General features: G+C 56.7%; 1 protein-coding gene across 1 annotated transcript; it reads right to left on the bottom strand.

Annotated features, from left to right (window-relative positions):
• Nucleotides 1-979: 979 nt before the first annotated feature.
• On the bottom strand, nucleotides 980-4841 carry R3HDML (R3H domain containing like; the record flags this gene model as incomplete). Its single annotated transcript, XM_082007398.1, has 5 exons — nucleotides 980-1112; nucleotides 1223-1338; nucleotides 2437-2569; nucleotides 3071-3189; nucleotides 4581-4841. 5 exons carry the CDS (start codon nucleotides 4839-4841, stop codon nucleotides 980-982), a joined length of 762 nt encoding a protein of 253 aa, XP_081863524.1.
• Nucleotides 4842-19543: the final 14702 nt, after the last annotated feature.

The raw sequence follows: 19543 nt of genomic DNA, 5'->3' as shown, positions 1-19543 counted from the left end.
GAGCGTGCAGCCGGGCAGGGGTGAGCGGGGAGGGGGCTGCTGGGCTGCAGCAGGCTGCGGCGTGGGCAGCCACAGCTGGGGGCTCAGACCCGAGGCCTGGGAATTCGGGGACCCCAGAATTTGCTGAGTGCTGAGAGGTCCTAGAGAGGGAGGGGATGTGGATAACGGGGTGCTCAGTGGTGCCGGGGGTGAGGCAGGGCAGTGGGGTGGTATGGGGCGGTGTGGGGCAGCCTGGGTGGGACAGGGAGCTCACGGCCCTTCGGCATCATCGTCACCCAGTGTCCCAGCAGTGCTGGCTTCTCCCACACGATGGAGCAAAGCACCCAGACATCTCCCGTGGCTGTGGCCCGTGGCCCCACCGAGGGCTTCTGCACCCCTTCGCTGTTTCCCCTGAAAACCAGAGCAAAGGCACCGGCTCAGTGTTACCCCACGGCACCAGGCTGCGAGCGAGGGAGGACCGACACGAACACGGGGGTCTCCAGGCTGCTTTATTGGGGGACTTGGAGCCGGGAGCCCCATGGCCAGAGGGGCTGCCACGGAGCGGGGGCACGCTTGGGGCTCCCCATTTCTCTAGCTGCTCACCGTGAGGGGAACATCTTGGTATTCGCTTACGCCAGCACAGACGGGGGACAGTGGGGAAAGCCCCCTGAGCCCGCAGACCAGGGGCCATGCCAGCCAGCCCTGCTCCCTTCACGCACCCCCAAACCGTCCCCATGTCAGGAAATAGGGACTTGAACCATCCCCATTTCCCCAGAGTGGGAGGCATCTGGACAACACAAGCGCTGCCGGAGGAGGTGTGTTAAAAAAGCCGTTCCTACGTGGCTCGAGGGATGAAGCAGGTTGGACAGCCGGGCTGTCGAGAGCCACCTAATGTGGGCAGGGAGGGGGTCAAGAGATGGCCAAAGCAGCTGGGGGGGTCAGTGTTATAAATAATTCTGGTTCACCCCATCCCCGGGGGCTTCCTTGTGGGGCTGCAGCCCTAGAACCAGCCGACTTGGTTGGATTTGAGTCCGGTGAAGCACATGTTGTTGGAGCAGCCCGCGCCGTAGGTGGGGGGGCAGGCTGAGCACGGCCTCCCCACCTTGTACGGCGCTTCTCCCAGCCAGTTGCCCCTAAAAAGAGAGGAGGGCATCGCCTCTGAGCACCGTCGCCTCGCCTCCCGCACCGGAGCAGCCGGTGAGGCGGGAGGACGGCGCGGGGGGGCTTCCCTCCCCTCACTTACTTGATGGCGTAGTTGCAGACGAGGAGGATGGCGTGCCGCCACGTGCTGCCCCACACCTGCACGTTGGCGCAGGTGCCGAGGGCGCAGCCCAGGCGGCTGGAGGATGCCCACACCATCTGCGCCGGGACAGAGAACAGGCGCTGTCGGCGACCACCCGCCCAGGCGTCCCGCAGCAGCTGACCCAGGACCCCAGCGCAGGGCTCCGACCCACCATGGAATCACATCCCGCCCGCTCAGATTTCTCAGGCTGGATGCTGTGCCTGTCACGGGCAGCGCTTTGTCACCAGAAGGTGATTTCCCACTTCTGCCTGCAGCCCTGCAAGGGGCTGCCTTGCCAAGCTCGCTTAAATGAGCAGCGGAGTTTGGGTCAGTTCTCTGATTTACCCAGATTAGTTCCCAAACCTCACCCTGAACCATCGCTGGCAGCTTACCCTACACACAGGGAGGTAAAACAGAACCAGAAGCTCCTCCCAAAGCTTCTCCCAGCTGAATCTCTTCCGTAAAAAACGTATCTTGCCTATTTGCAGCCTGGAGCATCCCCATGGACGAGCCGCACGGGGAGGCAGACGCTCAGGTAAAGGTTGGAGCCAGGCAGAGGGTAATTAGGGGCTGGCACAGCTTTGCCACTGAGCAGGGGAGCAGAGGGAGGTTTCCCACCCTGTGCTGGCCGGGCTGCCGGAGGATGTGCCAGGGGATGAAGGGGCTGCATTCCTGGGAAGCTGAATACAACTGGGTGCTATAAAGCTGCTCCACCACAGAGGAGAAGATTCGTGCTTGGCAAAAGCACAAAGGGGCTTTTTTTTTCCCTCTTTCTCCCCCCTTTGAGGTGCTAGTGGGGTAATAAGGAGAAAAAGGCCAAAGCAGGGAAAAAAGCTTTAAAAAAATGAAAACCTCCTAGCCAACTGGCCAGAAGGTCCCAGCTGCGCTTCAGTGGGCTGCGAGCCCCTGGGACCTCCAAGCAAGCAGCCGGGTTCCTGCGGGGCACGGGGTGGGAGGGCATTGCCGCAGGCTGCCCGCACCCCTCCAGCAGGCACGCTGCCTGCTGCCAGCCCTGCCGCCAGCCCTTTGAAGCAGGCAGCTGCCAGGATTCGATCTCAGAGGCAGCTGCCACAGGGAGGAGGGCTGCTCGCTGCACCCAGGGTACTGTGAGCTGCCCCCCGGGTTTGCAGCCGGGTCCCGGGGGGCTGCAGGGGCTGGGGGGCTGCAGTGCTCACCTGCGTGTAGTGGCTGCAGACGGAGCCGCTGCATTTGGAGGGGCAGCGGGGGTTGCACTCGCGGGGCTGGGGGAAGGAGTAGTGCTGCTTCTCCTGGTGCCACGATTTCACCATGTCCATGACGGAGCGGTACCTGAAAAAGGAGCCATGCATAAGGTGGATCTTCTCCACCTTGGAGGTCGTGGGTGAGGGAGACGAGGGGGAGGAAGGCTCCACGTAGAGGGAATGGAGGAGAGAAGCAGGATGGGGCAGGGGCAATGATGGCCTTGTGCCAAGTCCACTTGTGCCCAAGGCCAGAAGTCCTGGCCCTTGCTGGAGGCACCTGAGCGCTCAGCTGCATGGTGGAGACCCAGGACTCACGTCCCCCTGGTTCGTGTGCCCGGCAGAGGGGGCATTAATGCCATATTCCCCAAATGAGCAGCAGGCACCTCTGGCTTCCCACATTTACCCTGCTGCAAGAGTTGGACCCTCCTCCTCCACCCCGAGGGGGTTTAATGTGCCTCTTGGCTGCATCTCAGTCCTCTGCAGCCCCAGCTCAGAACCTCTCTGCTCCTCAGCCGAGGAGCTGCTGCTCCTCCTCCTCCTCCAGCATCATGGGGTCCCCAGGAACCCACTCTGCCCACGGGGCACTCACCTGCCTGAGTGGATGGAGAGGTTCTGCCCCACGTATTTCATCAGCTGGGGGGGCCCGTGGTCCCACAGGCAGCGCGCAGCCCACGCCTCCGCCGCCCGGGCCAGCCGCTCGTCCCACACCTGGCAGGGAGGGAAGGAGAAGGGCAGGCAGGGATTCCCCATGCCCAGAGGAGGGAAAAGGAGAAACCCGCTCCCTTGGGCTCAGGGAGGGTGTCTGAGCACCCGTGGCTGCCCAAAAAATATGACTCACACGTCAGGCTGGAAAAAGCCTGGGGGAAGCATGGCAGCACGTCCAGGAGGGATGAACCACCCCAGCTGCCTGCTGCGGCTCCTGGGCACGTAGGGTGCCCGCTGCCCAGGCAGAGCACGGTGCCCTGAAGCAAGTGCAAGCCCTGTGTGTGTGATTCCCTCCGGGAATGAGCTCCTTCTGCGGAAGGTGGACCTGAGCCCAGGGATGCAACCCCGCTGCTGCTGCAGCTTGAGCCGTCCCCAGCTCTCCACCACAGCCCCGGCCGCAGACGAACCGGTGAGGACAGCTGGTTCCTTCATGCATTATTTAAAAGTTCCTCACCCATCCTGAACCGCTTTTGGGAGATGCCTGGGAGAGTTCTTTTGGAAGGCAGGAATTTAGGCCAAGCAAGAGGCAGCGCAGGATGCTCCTGGGCATGTCTGGTCTGTGCGGGTACCCAGCGAGGCGGGCAGCCACGTGCTTCTCCTAAACCAGCATCCGGGGACCACCCAGCTGCTCCATCGGCACTCCGCTCCGGTCCCCCCCCGGGAGCTGAGCAGCACGTGGCACCTCCTGCCCCGAGGGTCCCACTCTGTGCCGGCTGGAAATCCCACCTCTTGGTGGGTCCCCATTTCTCCTCCCTTTCATGCTGGCTTAGGAGCTCCAAGCAGGGTGGAGACACCCTGGGGAAAGCTCTGCCCAGGGTGGCCCTCGTCCGGAGGAGGTGCCCGACCCAGCAAGGCTGCTCAGCCCCACTCTGACCCACTCCTGCATGTTTCTTCTCCCAGGGGCTGGTGTCCCTGGGGCACGCTCCCAAGGGACCCTGGAGCTTGGGACAGGGTCGTCCCTCCCGGCTGCAGTTAGGGGAGAGGCTCTCACCTGGGCTTTGGGTTGGGAACTGAGCTTTTCATGCCTGTAGCCAACTCCCTTCCCCTAATGCTACCTCTGCAGCTCAGCGGGACGCATCCTGCCATCCCACAGCCGGCAACCTCCCAGACGTCGCAGGCACAGGACCAGTGGTCCTAAATCTGCCCCTGGGTGGAAACATCACCCCACTGGGACTCCATCCCTCCTGCGCAGAGGCTGCAGGGGTCTGCCCTGCACCAGGGACACGAAATGTCCCCCAGGACAGATGTCCACCTGCGAATCCGGGGCAGCACCCTGACAACCCCATGCCCTACACGTACCAGGTTGGGTTCCCACATCACAGGCAAACCCCTCGACCCCACTGCAGCACCCAAGAACTGTGGACCCAAAACCACCCTGCCAGAGCCCAACTCACCATATACTCCATGTTGGCAGCGGGGGGGGACACCTGTGCCCGCACTTGGTTATGGTAGTCCAAAATCGCGCTCATGTCGCGGGGGGAGAGGTATCGCTTCCGACGGCTCCGGGGGATCCCCACGCCCCACAGCAGGCCAGTGGCTCTGCCCCCGGGGGGAGACAGGAGCTCGGTGACATTGGGCAGCAGGAAGGAGCTGGACGGCTGTGTCATCCAGAAGCCCAGGGCAGTGAGGTACAGGTGCAAGTGGAGCACAGTCATGCTAGCCCGGCCGGCGGGATCGGCCGGCGGCTTCCCACTCCCGCACGGACTTAAGCAAGGACAAGGAGGATCACCGGTCCCTGCTGCGGGCACGTGGATCTAGGAGAGAAAACAAGACAGGCACTGCTCAGGTTTGCAAACACCACTTCCCAAAATGAGACGGAAATCAATTTTCCTTTTTTTCCTTTTCAAAATAATTTTTTAATATTAATCTCTTTCATAACCTCATTTATCACAGCAAATTCCCCAGAATCGGCAGGGAGATGTCTGGGGAACTGGTTTTCTTGTTGTTTCTTTAAAAAAAAACTCGGTACAAAATCTCACCCATTTTTTCACTTATTGCATGTACCTGCCAGGCAGGGGCTAATTAGGATCATGCTGAGATATTCGCTGCAGTCGCCTGCCCTGTAACTTCCCAGGCATTTGGTGTGTTAGGTAAATCCCCAGCACAAATGGAAATCTCATACACATAAAGAAACGCACGGCAAGAATTAAAAGCATCGGCAAGAAATCCTAACAGCTTTATCTTGGGGAAAGAAAAATAAAGCACAGCAAAAGCAGAATAATTTTTTAAAAAAAGGAAAATTCTAGACTATCTCCTCATCTGTCAGCCGATGTACCTCCTAGCATCCCTGCCAGCCCTTCCCCGGAGCAGTGGGGAGGATGTTCCCCCGACTACGTACCTTGAGGACTGAGCCAAGAGCAGCCGAGCCCGGCGGCGGTGGCAGCAGCCGGTGGGATTGACCTTTGCAAACAACCTGCTGGGGCAAATACGGGGGAGACGTTTAGCCTAGCCCCGCTGGGCAGCCCGCCGCGGCATCTGACGCAGAAGCTGCATCTTAACTCTTCCCCCGGGGAACGTCCTGAAGTTTGGAAGGAGCCCTGCTAGGAGATTTATAGGCTGGTGGACGCATCCGCGCGCAGAGGCGCGCACGCAGGCACGCTGAGCCGCGCGCGGTGCCGGCGGGGGGACGCGAGCAGAGCCCGGCTCGCTCCTCCAGCGGGCGGAGGGGCTGCTCGTCGGCTGCTGGCCGGGGCATTTTTTACAAGCTACCTATGGGGAGAGATTCCCAGAATCGCCTCTCCACCGCCCCCCCCACTGGGGTCTCGCCCGCAGCTATGGATAGGGAGGCGAATCCAGGTCGGCGAGGGATGCGGAGCGGGTTTTGCCCCGGCAAGGTGGCAGTGGGGCTGGGGCTCACCGGGAGCCCCAGGATCACCCCGCTTCGGTGCGGGCTGAGCCGATGGCAGAGATGTCCCTTGCCGGGGGTGGCTGGGGGGGGACCTGGTGGCCACACAAGTCCCTGGGCCAGGACTCTCCCCATTAGAAATGAAGCTGCTTGCCAGGCTGGGCGCTGCTGCCCGTGGGTTCCCCGAGGACTAGGGTTCTCCACAGCCTGTGCGGGCTCTGCCCACGTCCCCACCACCGATCTGGGCTGGCAATGCCCAGCCCGGGGCATCTCAGGGGAAAAGAGATGCTGACCGGTGTCCGGGTGTCTGTCCCCCGGGAGGGGAACGGCTGCCGAAGTCTGAAAGCCGTAGGCAGCCTTGCAGCATCACGTGCACTTCCCTACAACGTCCCGCGCGGTCACGACGCCCGGGGCCAGCTGAATTATGACAGGTCGCAAAAATGCAAGCCTGGCAGGCTGGAGGGGCTTGCTTGCAGTGCCCCTCGCATTGCGTCCTCCCGCCGTGCCCAGAGCCAGCGTGAGCAGCCCCGGTGGGGCTCGCTGCCATCATCCCCCCATGCCACGGTGCCCCGGCTGAGCCAGGTCCTTGCCCCGCGCCTCGCCAGGCCGGGGTTCACCGGGGCACAGGCGGGTCTGGAGCAGGATTTGGCTCTTCATTTGCATGAAGGGAGCACCGAGGCCAAACTCGCTCTCCTGAGCTGGTGAGAGGCACGGAGCCGGAGGCACGGACCTGAGACCAGAGTGCGCCTGCGGCAAAGCTGGCGCTCGGGCAGGGAGACAAGGAGGCTGCAGGGAGCAGGGGAGGAGAAGGCAGTCCCACAGCAGCGGCCTGTCACGGCTGCTCGCCCCCACTGGTTTGACGGGGATGGGAATCGAGGATCCCGGCGACACAACTCCGGCCCCATGCCAGGGCTGGTGGCACGGCCCAGCGCGCGGCCGGCTGCGCCCAGCCGGTGCGACAGAAGCCGACCAGGAGCTTGGGGAGGTGCAGACCTGAGCCTGGAGCGGGACTATCACCCGGGCGCTGAGCTGAGGTGCTATAGCAATATATATACAGAATATACAGCTTCACCCTGCTGTGAGACTGCCAAAATAGTCCCCCATGTATATTTTCCCTGGTATCTGCTCTCTCATAAAGCAACTCAAGACGCTGCGGGCCCCGGGGAGCGGCTGGAGACATGTGCCGGAGGGATATTTCCATCCACTCCCCACCCAGTGGGTGGGATGATGGTTGTGCCAGCGAGGAGACAGGGAAACCGCTGCCGAGGCGTCTCCGACCCCACTGCGGCACCGCGGGAGGGGACCCCTCAGTGTGGAGAGCAGCAGCACCCCGTGGACTGGCAGGGCTGGGCACGCCGCTGGGAGCCGTGCCGTGCCGTGGATGCCGGCGCTGGGCACACCGGGGAGTCAGGGTGGCTCCCACCGGCTTTCCAGGCTGCCTGTTGCAGGAGGTTTAAAACCAGCTCAGCTTCACCTTCCCAGCACCAAACCACCCTAAAACACCCGCCGCCTCTCCGCAGGTGCCGGACAAAGCACCACCCCGTTTGCCAGTCCTACCAACACCCCTATTTTTTGTTCACCAGCATGCGGAGGAGGGTGCCAGCTCCAGGGGCCGGCGCACGCTCGGCCCCAGCCATCAAGTCGCTCATTAGTAAGGCTGGTGAAGGCGGTTTCATTCCCAGCGGATTAGAAAGGCAGATGGGGACACGCAGCAGTGATCTCAACTGGACAGACTGGGGACGTGGTCTGGGTAGACTGGGAGGAGCAGCTGCTGCCAAGTGCACACCAAGGCAGGGAGGGCACTGGGGCTGGGTTGTGGGGAGGGTTTTTTAATGATTTATTACTTTACAAAGGGCAGAGCCCTGAGCAGCGAATGCTCGTCCCGTGCCGTGAACGGCAAAGCTTTGTATCTGAGAATTTTTTTAGAGTTTTTGTTTCTCTGGGGCTCTGGGAGAGCAAAGCCACCGCAGCTCCCGCTGCCACGCAGCAGCTGAGCCGCACCGAGCCTCTGCGCGGAGACAAGGCAAGGGTTTTGTCTTGGGTGCAGATTGAAAGCACTGCTTAATCAGCACTCCGCGAGACAATCCAAATTCCAGGAACTGGAAGGGGCTTGTGTCCCTGCCAGGCGTAATATCCTGCAGCCCAGACTGGCCCGGCTGCCAAAGCACACGGTATCTGCAGCGAGGACCTTGCTGGGAGCCAAGAAGCACACGCATTCAGCTGGATACAGCAGCAGCACCGGCAAATACTCATTTTAATGAGCATCGGGGGGAAAAAAAGAGATAAATCACCAGCTTCACAGCGCTCTCTTGGCAGAGACACCCACCGAAGCTTTTAAGACCGACACACAGAGCAGCCTGCTCCAGAAGAAGCCGCAACGGGACTCGCAGGATTTCTCTGTCCTGTTTGTTTCTTCTGTCCGTTGGCTTCAGGCATCGCCCATCACCCATGCGTCAAGGCAGCAGGTGGTGACATGGGCCCACACCGGACTGAGCAGGGCTTTGCCCTTTGCCAGGGGACGGGATCTGCTGTGATCCCTGAGCACCCCCAGGCATGGAAGAGGTCGATGCAGCTTTCTATAGCGGGAACCTCCTCTTTGCCAGGGGTAAACCAAAACCCAACCGTAGCCTTATTGGAACAAAACTGTTTTCCCAAGTAATGGACAAACTCTGTCGCTCTAGTAAAATATCCCCCTCTTATGAAGTGGCAGAAAGGCTCATTTTCCAGCTTTGCTAAAAGCTGTTCATTTCCCCCAGTCCTGCCCCAAACACTGCCAATGGCTCCAGCTACCCTGGTGCCCACCCTGGCAGGGAAGGAAGGTGGGGCTTTTGACAACTTTTTACATTTCTAGAGCCCTGTAGAAGTCCAACACATCCAGAGCTTTGTTCTTCCCCATGCATCATAAAAGGAGATCTTCCTTCTGATTTACGGGTCAGAAGATTTGATCTCCATATGTCGTGACATGAGAAAACCCAGACTGAACTCCTGCACGTTTATTTGTGATCTCCGTGGAATGAAAAACCCCATTGAGCTGTAGCCCAACTGAGATCAGTCCTGAAGTCTGACGACTTCAGAGTCATCCTTCTTGCTAATTAAGACCAGCTCCTTGTAAATGTTGAAACTCTTTCTAAACCAAGATGAGCCTTGGAAGAAGGGGTGCAGAAAAAGTAAAATCTCACACTCAAGAGATGACTTCCCAGGTTGCGGGAACCAGGGGATGAATTCCCGGCTGCCAGTAAAACTGTGCCCTTCTTGGCCAGAACATGGGGACACCACACTGGGATGAGCTTTTCCAAAGTTTTCAGCCTTTCTTCATCAAAATTAAAGAAATTTGATAAGTATCAAACCCTTTCTCCCTGATATCTCAGACATCGCAGGAACAGGGCAAGTTTCTCAAAGGAAAGTTCACAATTTTAGTGAGAAGTAGTTAAAACTGTGAATTTTGATCATGTGAACGTTTCCTGTTGTTCATTGCTAAAACCTGGGATGAAGCAGAAAGCCAAGGTGCAATGCACGTTCACCTCACCTTCCCTCGCTGCGCCCATCAGGTCATTTCCACACCCAAAACCTGCTTTCCCCATGCCACTGCAGTGGCAGACACACCAGGAAGGAGGCAAAATTGAGCATGGGCTGCTAAGAACACCGGTAAATGAGAGGGTCTTGCTAGTTTGGCTTTCAGGTCTACCAGGGAGCTCCCTCGCCCCAGTTGCATGCGCTAACAGGGTGGGCTCGGTGATGGACATGGTATAAGACGAACCATGTAGTGGTATAGCTTGCACCTATAGCTACGCAGGCTGGGGATCCGGGTGCTGGGAGCACAGGAGCACACCATCCAGAGGGTGGGAGAGCGGAGCAAACCCTCTGGCTGGAGGCTTGCATCTCCTCCCACAGCCAGTAGCTGTGCCACAAACTGCAACGCTCTGGGCTTTACTGGAACCTTTGGGGCAAACCTGAAGCAAGATAGCCCACGTGCATTTCCCAGAGGTTGCCGGATTATTTATGAAGGGTTCAGTTATTGATTCCTGCCAGACTTTTTCCTGACCCCAGGCCCATGTGAATCCTGCTCTTGGAAAATGCCTCCGAACCCACTTGGGCAGCGACTGTATCTCCTGGGCAGCGTTTCCGCTCTTCGTGGCCAGCTGGCAGCAGCAGCGCAGCCGAGACCGTATACCGCCAGCCCCTCGCAGAGGAACATTTCACCGCTGCTGGGGCTGCGATTTGGGGAGGGGGGGAGAGACGGTGAGAGGGAGGAGTGCTCAAGCTGGCGACAGCAGGCTAACACATCGGCGGCACGTGCCTTCTCAAGCCTAGCCCCAACTCTGGGGTTTAGAGCATTTCCGTTAATAAATGTGAGATGCTTCACTACTCCCTCCTGCTCTTTCCGATCGTAAAGGCATTGAACACCTCTGTGATTTGTAGGACTGTTTACAACCCATGGACACTGTTGTAAAATCCGCCCACCAGATTGCTGCTGTGCCGGGGCAGGCTCCTCCGTCGGAAGGGACAGGCATTTGTGTCCTTCATGTTGAGCCCACGGTCCCAGAGCCTTTCATACAATGCCTAGTGCCTGCCTCTGCATTAGGTGCGATGTCCTCTCATAACCCACCGTTTCCGCTTGCATATTTGCTAGGACATGAGAAAAGACTAAAAATAAAGGTGGAAAAAACCCTTTCTCATTTTATACATAGTGATGCTGCAGGGAGCTGGCTGCTGTGGGCAGGATCCTGCACGCGTGGGTCCGGCCACCCAGGCTGGGCTCGGCGGGGCGGCACAGAGCAGCCTTGCCCACAGCCTGGCTACAGACCCACTCTCCGAAGACCAACTGGGCATCACTCCATCTCTGTGAGCTGCGATTTGGTGCAACCAGTTTTTTGGTGCAACTGGCCCCATCCTGATAGGAGCCTGATCCTGGGAGTCTTTAGTGCTAGCAGCAAGCGTGGCTGAAAACACAGCAGGACTAATGCCTTTGTGGTGCAAAGTAAAAAGCACTTGTTTTGCGGTATTAACTAAGGTGCCCGTGAAGGTTAATGGGTTCCTATGTGATGTCCTTGGTCAATAGATGGGTATCAGCCCCCTCCATCTCCCCCTGTCCCCCACGGCACCGTTGGAGCTGTGGTCCCCACCAGCTGCCCGCGACTGCCTGCGAGGAAGCTGCGAAGGCCGCTGGTTCCAGCCAGCACCAAGATATAATTGGAGCCTTTGAAAGGTGAGAAATTTTTCCTCTGGCTCTAGAAATAAGTGTCTCTGAAGCTGAGCGCTGCGGCTGGTAGTTTCTCGCAAAGGTATTTTTTACAGTAACTGGTCTAAGTTTAGAAATCCGCTTAACAAATAGCACGGAAGCTCCTCTCAGCACAATTCAGAAGACAGTCGATTTGCTGTTTGCTAACGATTTATTTTTTAGCCCAGCGCTGCGGGTATGTGGTGGTCTCGCTGCACTCTGCCAACGTGAGAAGAATCTAACAGGTCAGTGGAAAGAGGGGCCCGTCACACCACGAGTCAGCTGAGACCGAGATAGACCCAAACCTGGGAGTCAAACGTCAGCTGTGGCCTCCTCACCAGCCTCACCCGGGCTGGGTATGGGCCCCCCCACCCCACAGCAGTGCTGTGCCCACCACCCCACAACCCCATCCCCACTGCACACCCACAGCTCGCCCACGCGGCTGCAACCCACACCCAGCCCTGCCCACGCACACAGACACGTGCTGGAGTCAACAGCCCTAGAAACACGACGGTGGTTTGTTTTTTACTGTGCTTCTCGCTCGCTCTCCGCACGGTCAGCTTTCAGGCTCGGTGGTGCGAAAGCCCTCAGCCCCACCCAGGGGTCCCGGTGGGAGTTCCCCATCCCCTGCCATTGCCAGACCTCCCGACAAGGACTGTTTTCTGCTGCCGAGCAGCCGCTGGCTGCCCCGGGGTGCTGGGCTGGCTGCAGCCCCGAGGAGCATCTTCTCCGACATCCGACGGCTGTGCAACCTGCTGCGCTGGGAGCAGGGGGAGAGCAGCCAGCAGCCCCCAACCGCCCGCCCCTGCCCAGCTCCTGGTGGCCGACTTTCACTGGGTGTAAAAGCATGTAGGAAAACCAGCCTGCATGAAAGGCATCATCTGGGGCGAGCTGAAATCATTTCTTTCCTCAGCATCTGACACAAGCACTACCTGTGTAATGGCCAGGAAGTGCTGCAGCTCTGGCAAAGGGCTGGATCAGCTGCTGGTCGGGGGCTAGCAGATCACAGCCCCAAAAGCCCAGACCTGGTGAAGTGAAGTCAGGACACCCTGGCAGCCTTACCATGTAATTTTCTTGCCGGGACTGGTGTGTGCCGCAGCTTGACTGCAGCCCCTGTGTATTCAGTCTGTTCCCTTTTTTTCCAAGACCGCAATTAAGATAGAAACTGCGCCCCTGGCACCGGTTCACAGGCGGGTTTGCCATGGCTGCACAGGGAGGTCTTGTTCCCATTGCTCCCCTCCTCAGGGGTGGCCCCGCTGCTCACGTGCCCGGGGGCCCACTGTGGCAGCAGCAAGCACCCTCCAGCCATCCCCACCAGTGCACGGCTCACCGTCTCCGGCTGCAAAATGTTTTTTCCGCAGAAAAATGTTGCTGCTGTTTTTTTGGCTCAGATGAAATAAAAGTGGGGCTAAAATCGATCCTGCTTTTCCTCCCCAGCCCTGAAGGAGGAGGGGGATGTTTATGGTGGTTTATCTTTCCTCGGGACATTGGGACGAGGTCTCCTGAAGGTGCTGCTTCTCCCCAGGGTCTGTCTGGGCCATGTCCAGCGGGGAGGAGAACGTGGCTCAGGTGGGTGGCGATCACTCAAAGCCTGGCCAGCTTTAAAAGCAGACTCTAGTGAGGGCAGGAAGGTGATGCAGGAGGAAGGACACAGCACAGGACCTCCCTGGGGTGTCCGGAGGTGACGGGGGCTTTGGGAAGCAGAGACGTGCCCATATGGGCTCTCGGAGCATTAACATCTATGCAAGGCTGAGAAACGGCAGCGGCTCAGCTCTCCTGGGGCTCCCCGGGGCGGCCAGCAGTGCCGTAGTGGAGGGTGAGATGGGGTGTAAACCTGAAGCTTTTGGTCTCCTGAGTGACACTGGGCAAACCACTTTCCATGCACCTTTCTCCACCCCTATTATTGCGCAGATCACGTCTACCAGAGGCCTTTGAGGGATGCCGATGACTGGCCCCGCATCAGAGCTGGTCCTGCCCTTCCAGGTGAGCCGGGCAGGACTACGCAGGATCTTTGTGCCATCTGCCTGTTTCAGGCATTGAAGCTGAAAGGAGCCTCAAATAATTCTGCTCATTTTTAAAAACCCTCGCTGCACCCGCACATCTCAGGGCTTTCTCACTTCTGCCCGTAGAATGGGAGCAGCTTGATCAACACTTTGTATTTTCACCCCTCCACTCTCCCGTAAAGATTTTTTTTGTGAATCTTTGCCAAGAAATCTCCCTTTTCTCATGGGACTTCCAAGCTTTCCCACGTCCAGATGGCTGGATCCAAGCCACCAGATTTCTGTCTGCCTAGACATGAAATTTCTCAGGTTCAACCATGGAGGCTCAGATGTTTGCAAGAACTGTTTTGCTCAAAGCTGGACAAAGGCTGGAAAAACAAAAAACGAGGGCCTGGGGATGCTCTTTTCCACCTTATTTCCTTAGCTTTCGCCTAAGGAAGACCACGCTGCCCTGCAAACACAGCTCGTGCTGCCTCTGCTCTGGAACACCGGGCAGGGATTGCAGAGCCCGTAGACATACCATTACTGCTGCCTTGTGCCAGACTTACCGAGGCATCATCTGCTCCTCCTCTGTCTTAGACTCTATGTTTATTACAGCAAAATGTGCATGTTGGGGGTCTGCATGCACTTGATCATCCAAAATTTTTTGGATTTGTTACACCGAGGCTGAGCCACGCACGTATGTGAGGTACGAAGGAATGAAAATCAAGAGCTCTGACTCCAAAAGTTATTTGCCGGGTGATATAAAGAAAGGAGCTCCCTGGGCTTAGCCTGTGCCGGACGCTGCAAGAAGGAGCTGCAGTCCCTGAACTCACTTAGACGCCCTGTCTGCCACAAGTGATGAATCTTGTTGCTCCAAGAAGGTAAAAGCCTGTGAGGAACCGTGCAGCTGGAGACCCTGGTCAGACGTGTTGTGTCAGTGTCACAGCGTCCCTGTGGAGCTACATTGTGCTGCAGAAGCTGGGAGAGGGTCAGGCTGGGAGATGGGCATGGGCATGGTTTTGGGATGCAGAAGCTCAGCAAGAAGAGCCAAAGGTGGCGTGAGGAGCACACCGATGCCTCCTTCCCGTGCTGGGCTATCCTGCAGAGTTTTGAAATGGAAAACAAGCAGCGAACAGCACAACATCTTTATAAATAATCTCTGCACAGAGGAAAAGAGAAGAACCCAGGCTTGCAGTGCAGAGCCTATGTCAAATCTTCCCTGTCTCTCAAATGAAAGTGGCTGCCCTCTGCCATCAGCCCCTTGCCCACGACCCACCTTGCCCACGACCTGGTGCAAGCATCGGTGCTCGCTGGTGCATGTGCTCGGGGGATCATTACCCCTCCGCTCTGAGCGTTAAAACAGAGTTTGTGTTGCTTCATGCCGGGATGTATTTCCCGGCCTGTTGAGAAGTGATGAAGGTTGGGTCACTGGCCACAGCGGCCGCAGGGAAGGTTACTTCCAGATACCACCCTGTGCAAGCTTAATATCAAACAAGAAGCCAGCGAACTTTCTTCAGTTGTGGGCTAACCTGCCTGGCAGTGAATTATTCCCACCCAAAGAGCCTGAAGCATGGCTGTAAACCCCAGAGAGCTTTCCGCTGCCCATCAGCCCAGCTGCGGCACGGCCGGGGCTCCGGTGCTGGGCAGGATGAACATCACTGTGCTTGCGGCCGTGGGCACCGGGGCTGCCTCGGTGGTGCCCCCAGCTGATCCCGCTGCCAGTGGGGAGGAGCCGTCTTGGGGGGCTCCCACCAGGAAAGGGTCCCGTGCAGGGAGGTTCCCCTTTGCTGGCCCTGGGGAAGGGGTTGGTGTGTCAGTGCACGGTCTGGGTTGCTCAGCCAGGACACTTGTGGAGGGGGGACATGGGGGTGACTGTCCCAGCAGGGCATGCCTCCCTGATGTGTGTGCGCTTTGATCTGCCAGGGATAAATGAAGAATGTTTAAAATACACTGAGGGATAAAAACCCAACATATCTAGGAAGATACAGAAGGGAATCGGATTACAACCAAAGCCTTGCAAGGTCCAAGCCAGCGATCTGAAGTTTAACTGAACACACCCAAAATGGGGACGATTCTCTCCACATCTCTCCCAGCGTGGAGACGTGCTCCCCTGGGGGCTTTTTTCCCCAGCCAGAGGATGCGCTGACATGTGAGTCCCTGAAAACCCTGGAATGGGGACACCTCATCTGAAGATAACTATCTGGTCTGAGGGTGCTCTGAGTGCCGGCAGCTCCACTGAGCCCAGGGTCCCCAGCGTCTGCCCTGTGAAGGACAGAAAGATCTGGAGCGGGGATTCCTGCAGAGCATCGGCGGCTCTGTCTGTCACTCGGGCTCTGCCTCCGCAGCACCACAAAGGTCTGGCGACGGCTTGTGCTGACACGTCCGTGCTAGCGTGACCTTGCCACGAGTGATGGGGAGGAAACGGCAGCGAGGCTGGGCACGCGCCAGCACCGGGAGCACGCGCCCCGCGGGGACCTGGGCTTGCGGTGGCCCATAAGGACCACGGCTGAGGAGGCTCATGCTGCCTCGTCCTCCCCGCCGCGGCTAGGGAGATTCAACTATCCCGCGCAGGCAAGCCCAGTACAACCCAGCCTTCATCTTGCTGACAGATGTGCTGGTGCCAGCTCCCACAGAGGCACCGGCGGGGGGAGGGAGGTGCTCGGTGAGGGAAAGGACAGAGCCCGTCCGCCCCGCGGCCGGCGTCGCGCAGGACAGCAAACGCTGAGCTCACCGAGGCAGCTGTTGCCTTTGGCACGTCCCTCTCCTCGCTCCACTTGCTTTTCTGCAAGCGGCAGACACGAAGCGCCGTTTTACCCCAGCGTCCCGGCTGCTGCCCAGGTGTTGCTGCCGAGCCGAGCCCGCCGGGGTGGCTGGGCCCCCGCGCCTGGCTTCCCCTGCCCGAAACCAGGGGCAGCGAGAGCCGTGCAGCAGCACTGCACTCCGGGAGCCGGGAGCCGGGAGCGGGGCACTCCCGGAGCCTCCCCCAGCATCCTCCCAGAGCCGAGGGGAAAAGACCCCCGCAGGGGCTGCACGCAGTTCCCAGCTGGACCCCATTACAGCCCCAGCGCTTCCTTTTGGGATTGACAACATCCAGCTGCGGTTCGTGGCCGAGAGAAGGGGAGGGTGGCATTGCCCCAGGGCCCATGTCTGAGCAAGGCGGGTGCCAGCTCAGGTTCAGGCAGCGGGGTGAGGAATGAGCCCCATTCTTCTGCATTCTTCTCAGCTGGTGCTCAGCTGTTTCTAGTTTCTCTCTTCCCTTTTTTCTCTTTAAGCTGGTATTTTCACACTGTGCTGGTAAGAGAGAGAGTCTGGCATTCTGGTGGGTGGCTTGGGCTAGCTGCTGGGTGGCTGCATCATCCCCCTCCACGTATGGGCTGCTGCAGTACAGACACCAGGGATGGAGGGGCCCAGCAAAACCCTCTTTCCAAAACCAGCACCTTGAACCACTGTAATTAGGTTGTGGGAATGTCAGACACTGGAACTTGATAAATTCATGGAAATGTTATATGATGTCACATCCTCTGGCGTGGCTGGCTCACAAGGTCCACCATTAAACCAGTGATAGCAGGTGGGAGATACAAGGAGCAATCAGGCTCTGTGAACAGCTGATGCCCATCTGGAGTAACTGGGATGAATGAAGCAGTTATAAAGCTACCGGAGCAGGATGGGTTCTCTCCTCTCCTTCCCAGACAAAAACAGGACCTACCTCTTCTGCCTGCTCCAGTGATGGAAAGGATGAGAAGTCTCCATAAGTTCATGGACCGTGCTAAGGGGAAAACCTCCAGGTCCCCTTGCCACAGTGTTTTGTGTCTACATGCCTCCCAAAGTGGTTCAGTAAATCAACAAGGCTCCCTTCTGTGCCTGCCGAAACCCCTCCAGCCGTCTTGCACAGATGACCATTGAGGTGATGGGGAGGGTTAATTGACCCTGACAAATATTTACCTGTTTCTCTGGGTTTACAGAAACCCCGCTCCAGCTCCAGCTTTGAAGCGGAGTTCAAAGCCCCAGCAATGCTGACGTTTCGGGGGGAGCGAGCTGTCCCCAGCATGGAAAAATGCTGCTCTACAAGGAGAGGAACCATGTCCCCCGTCCTCCTTGCAGGGCACCTGATGCAGCGCTGGCATCTTCCATCATCTCGCAGGGTGCTGCTCAGCTCCCCGCGCCAAGGTAAGATCTGCTTTGCCAGTTGTTTGGAACCTCCATTACACAAACAGCCTGAAGAAAGGCTTTTTTCCAGCAAAGTGGCAGAACATGCTTCTCATGTATTTTTTTTTCCTAGCCCCTGAATGTTGTCAACAGAGATTGGGCTGAGTCACATATCTGTGGTGGGCTCATATTTTTAAAAAAATAGCTTGTTTGAACTGTACAAATAAACACTTGTGAAAAGAATCCTGTTTAAGTGAAGCTGGTAAATGTTCTGATTTAGTTAAGGCACTAGGATTTGGCTTTAATTTTATTTTTCACCAGACTTAAAGCTGGGGATGAGGGGAAATGTTTATTCTCAGAACACCAGCAGCAGGATTGCAATCTCCATCACCCTCCTCTTCCTTGGGCTGTGAGTGACTCCCCTCTCCGTGCACTGTTGACCACCCTCCATACCTTCCTCTGATTGTAAGGAGCAGACTGGACTGCTGTAGTGTCGGAGATGCTCTGTTCCTTGGCGGACTGGGATGCGCTTCCTTGGCAAGAGCCGAATGCAGCCAGTCTGGTCTACTTCGTGTTGGGAAACTGGGCCAGACCATAACAGACCAGTAATGGCCCTGCCAACCTCTTGTGCCTGACAGTGACATCTCATGAGATGCCTTGAAGAAGCTGTAGGATGTTCTCTAACAAATACTTCAGGCTTCATTTGCTGTTTGGGAGCATTTAATCCCAATGGCAGTTCTTCTATACCTGGTGGGACCCCACAGGTACACACAGCGAAGCAAGTGCTCCCAAACTCCTGCAGGAAAGAGTCCTGGCTGGGAAGAATAGTGATAAGCCAGAGCCCAGGCATCAGTACAGCTCTTGGCTTCTTGAGGCAAACTCATTTCTTCACTGCCCTAATCCCAGGGATGGCTGACCCGGGCATTGCTCAGAGCTCTTCACGCTTAGACAGACCCTCACCTCGCTGTCTTTCTGCCCATTTTTTGTCTTTCAGATGCCACCGGTTGTTGATGACCACACTGATAAACTCTGTGGCCTTGGGCATCCTTATTTCTTCTGAGGAAGGCTGAGATATGGGGCAGGCAGCCCTGCAGTGAAAGAGCGCAGGCGGTATTCCACTCACTGAATGCAGCAAATACATAGGTAAAAAACTGAACAAGTCTTAACATTCTATTAACTTAAGCATCCAAATTAAGACTATGACAATCTTGAGTGCAATGGCTATCCAGCATACCCTCTGAACATCTTTTGTAACTATTATTTTGCGTCTACAGAACATTTCAATAGTGATTATGGTCAGGGCAAATTCAAATCACATTTCCAGTGAACACTTATATAATTAACCAAGCCACTAAAGCACAGATTAAATATTATGTACTTATATTATTTTTAGTTATACATTTAATATTTGTAATTATATATTTGAGTGAAATAGCTACAACTCATCTTATGTGGCTGGTTGTACCAGCTATCCAGTCAAGAAACAGGAACTACTAGCTGTGGTTCCTACAGCTAACCAACACAAAGTCACTTCCAAATTTTACACCTGAACATATGACTCTGATTCTTTCCTGCAAATGTATGACCTAAAAATGCACCAGTAAAGCTTGAAAAAACTGTATCTGTGAATTTGAATGAATAAATATAGATCATTTCCTTCCCATATTTGATCAGTTCCAATAAATATTAGTTTCTTCCTTTTAAAAAAAAAAGCTATGTATTTGTACAGCAGCTCAAGGGCCACCCAGCAAAGGGTTTCATGGATATCATCGTTGTGAGTTTTGCATGATGTTTGACCTGTGATTGATAATCGTTATAGAAAGGGAATAAATGGAAACAACAAATAACACTTCTAGCACATGGCTAACAGAAAGGTTCATCGGGCTGGGCAGGAGTTTCTTCCCAGTGGCCGTGCTGCTCGGAGAGCGCTGCCCACTCAGCCTGCAGGGAGAAACCTACCCAGCAGCTACCCTCAAAAGACACCGCAGCGAGACTCAATTCAAATACGCAGGTGTTGGGGCTGAGGATTCTCTTTGGCGAACACGGAAGGCAGGCATTATATGCTGTGCAAAAAAAGAGGAATATTTCAGCAAGGAGCTGCACATACAACCACCACAGCTGCTTGAGGAAGTCAGGTAATTATAGATAAACATGACTAATTAAGAC

This window comes from Phaethon aethereus, assembly GCF_964289735.1.
Source record: "Phaethon aethereus genome assembly, chromosome: 16".
In the NCBI taxonomy this organism is placed as follows: Eukaryota; Metazoa; Chordata; class Aves; order Phaethontiformes; family Phaethontidae; genus Phaethon; species Phaethon aethereus.
The sequence above is the reverse complement of the archived record's forward strand: the minus strand, read 5'-3'. Positions and strand labels throughout refer to the sequence as shown.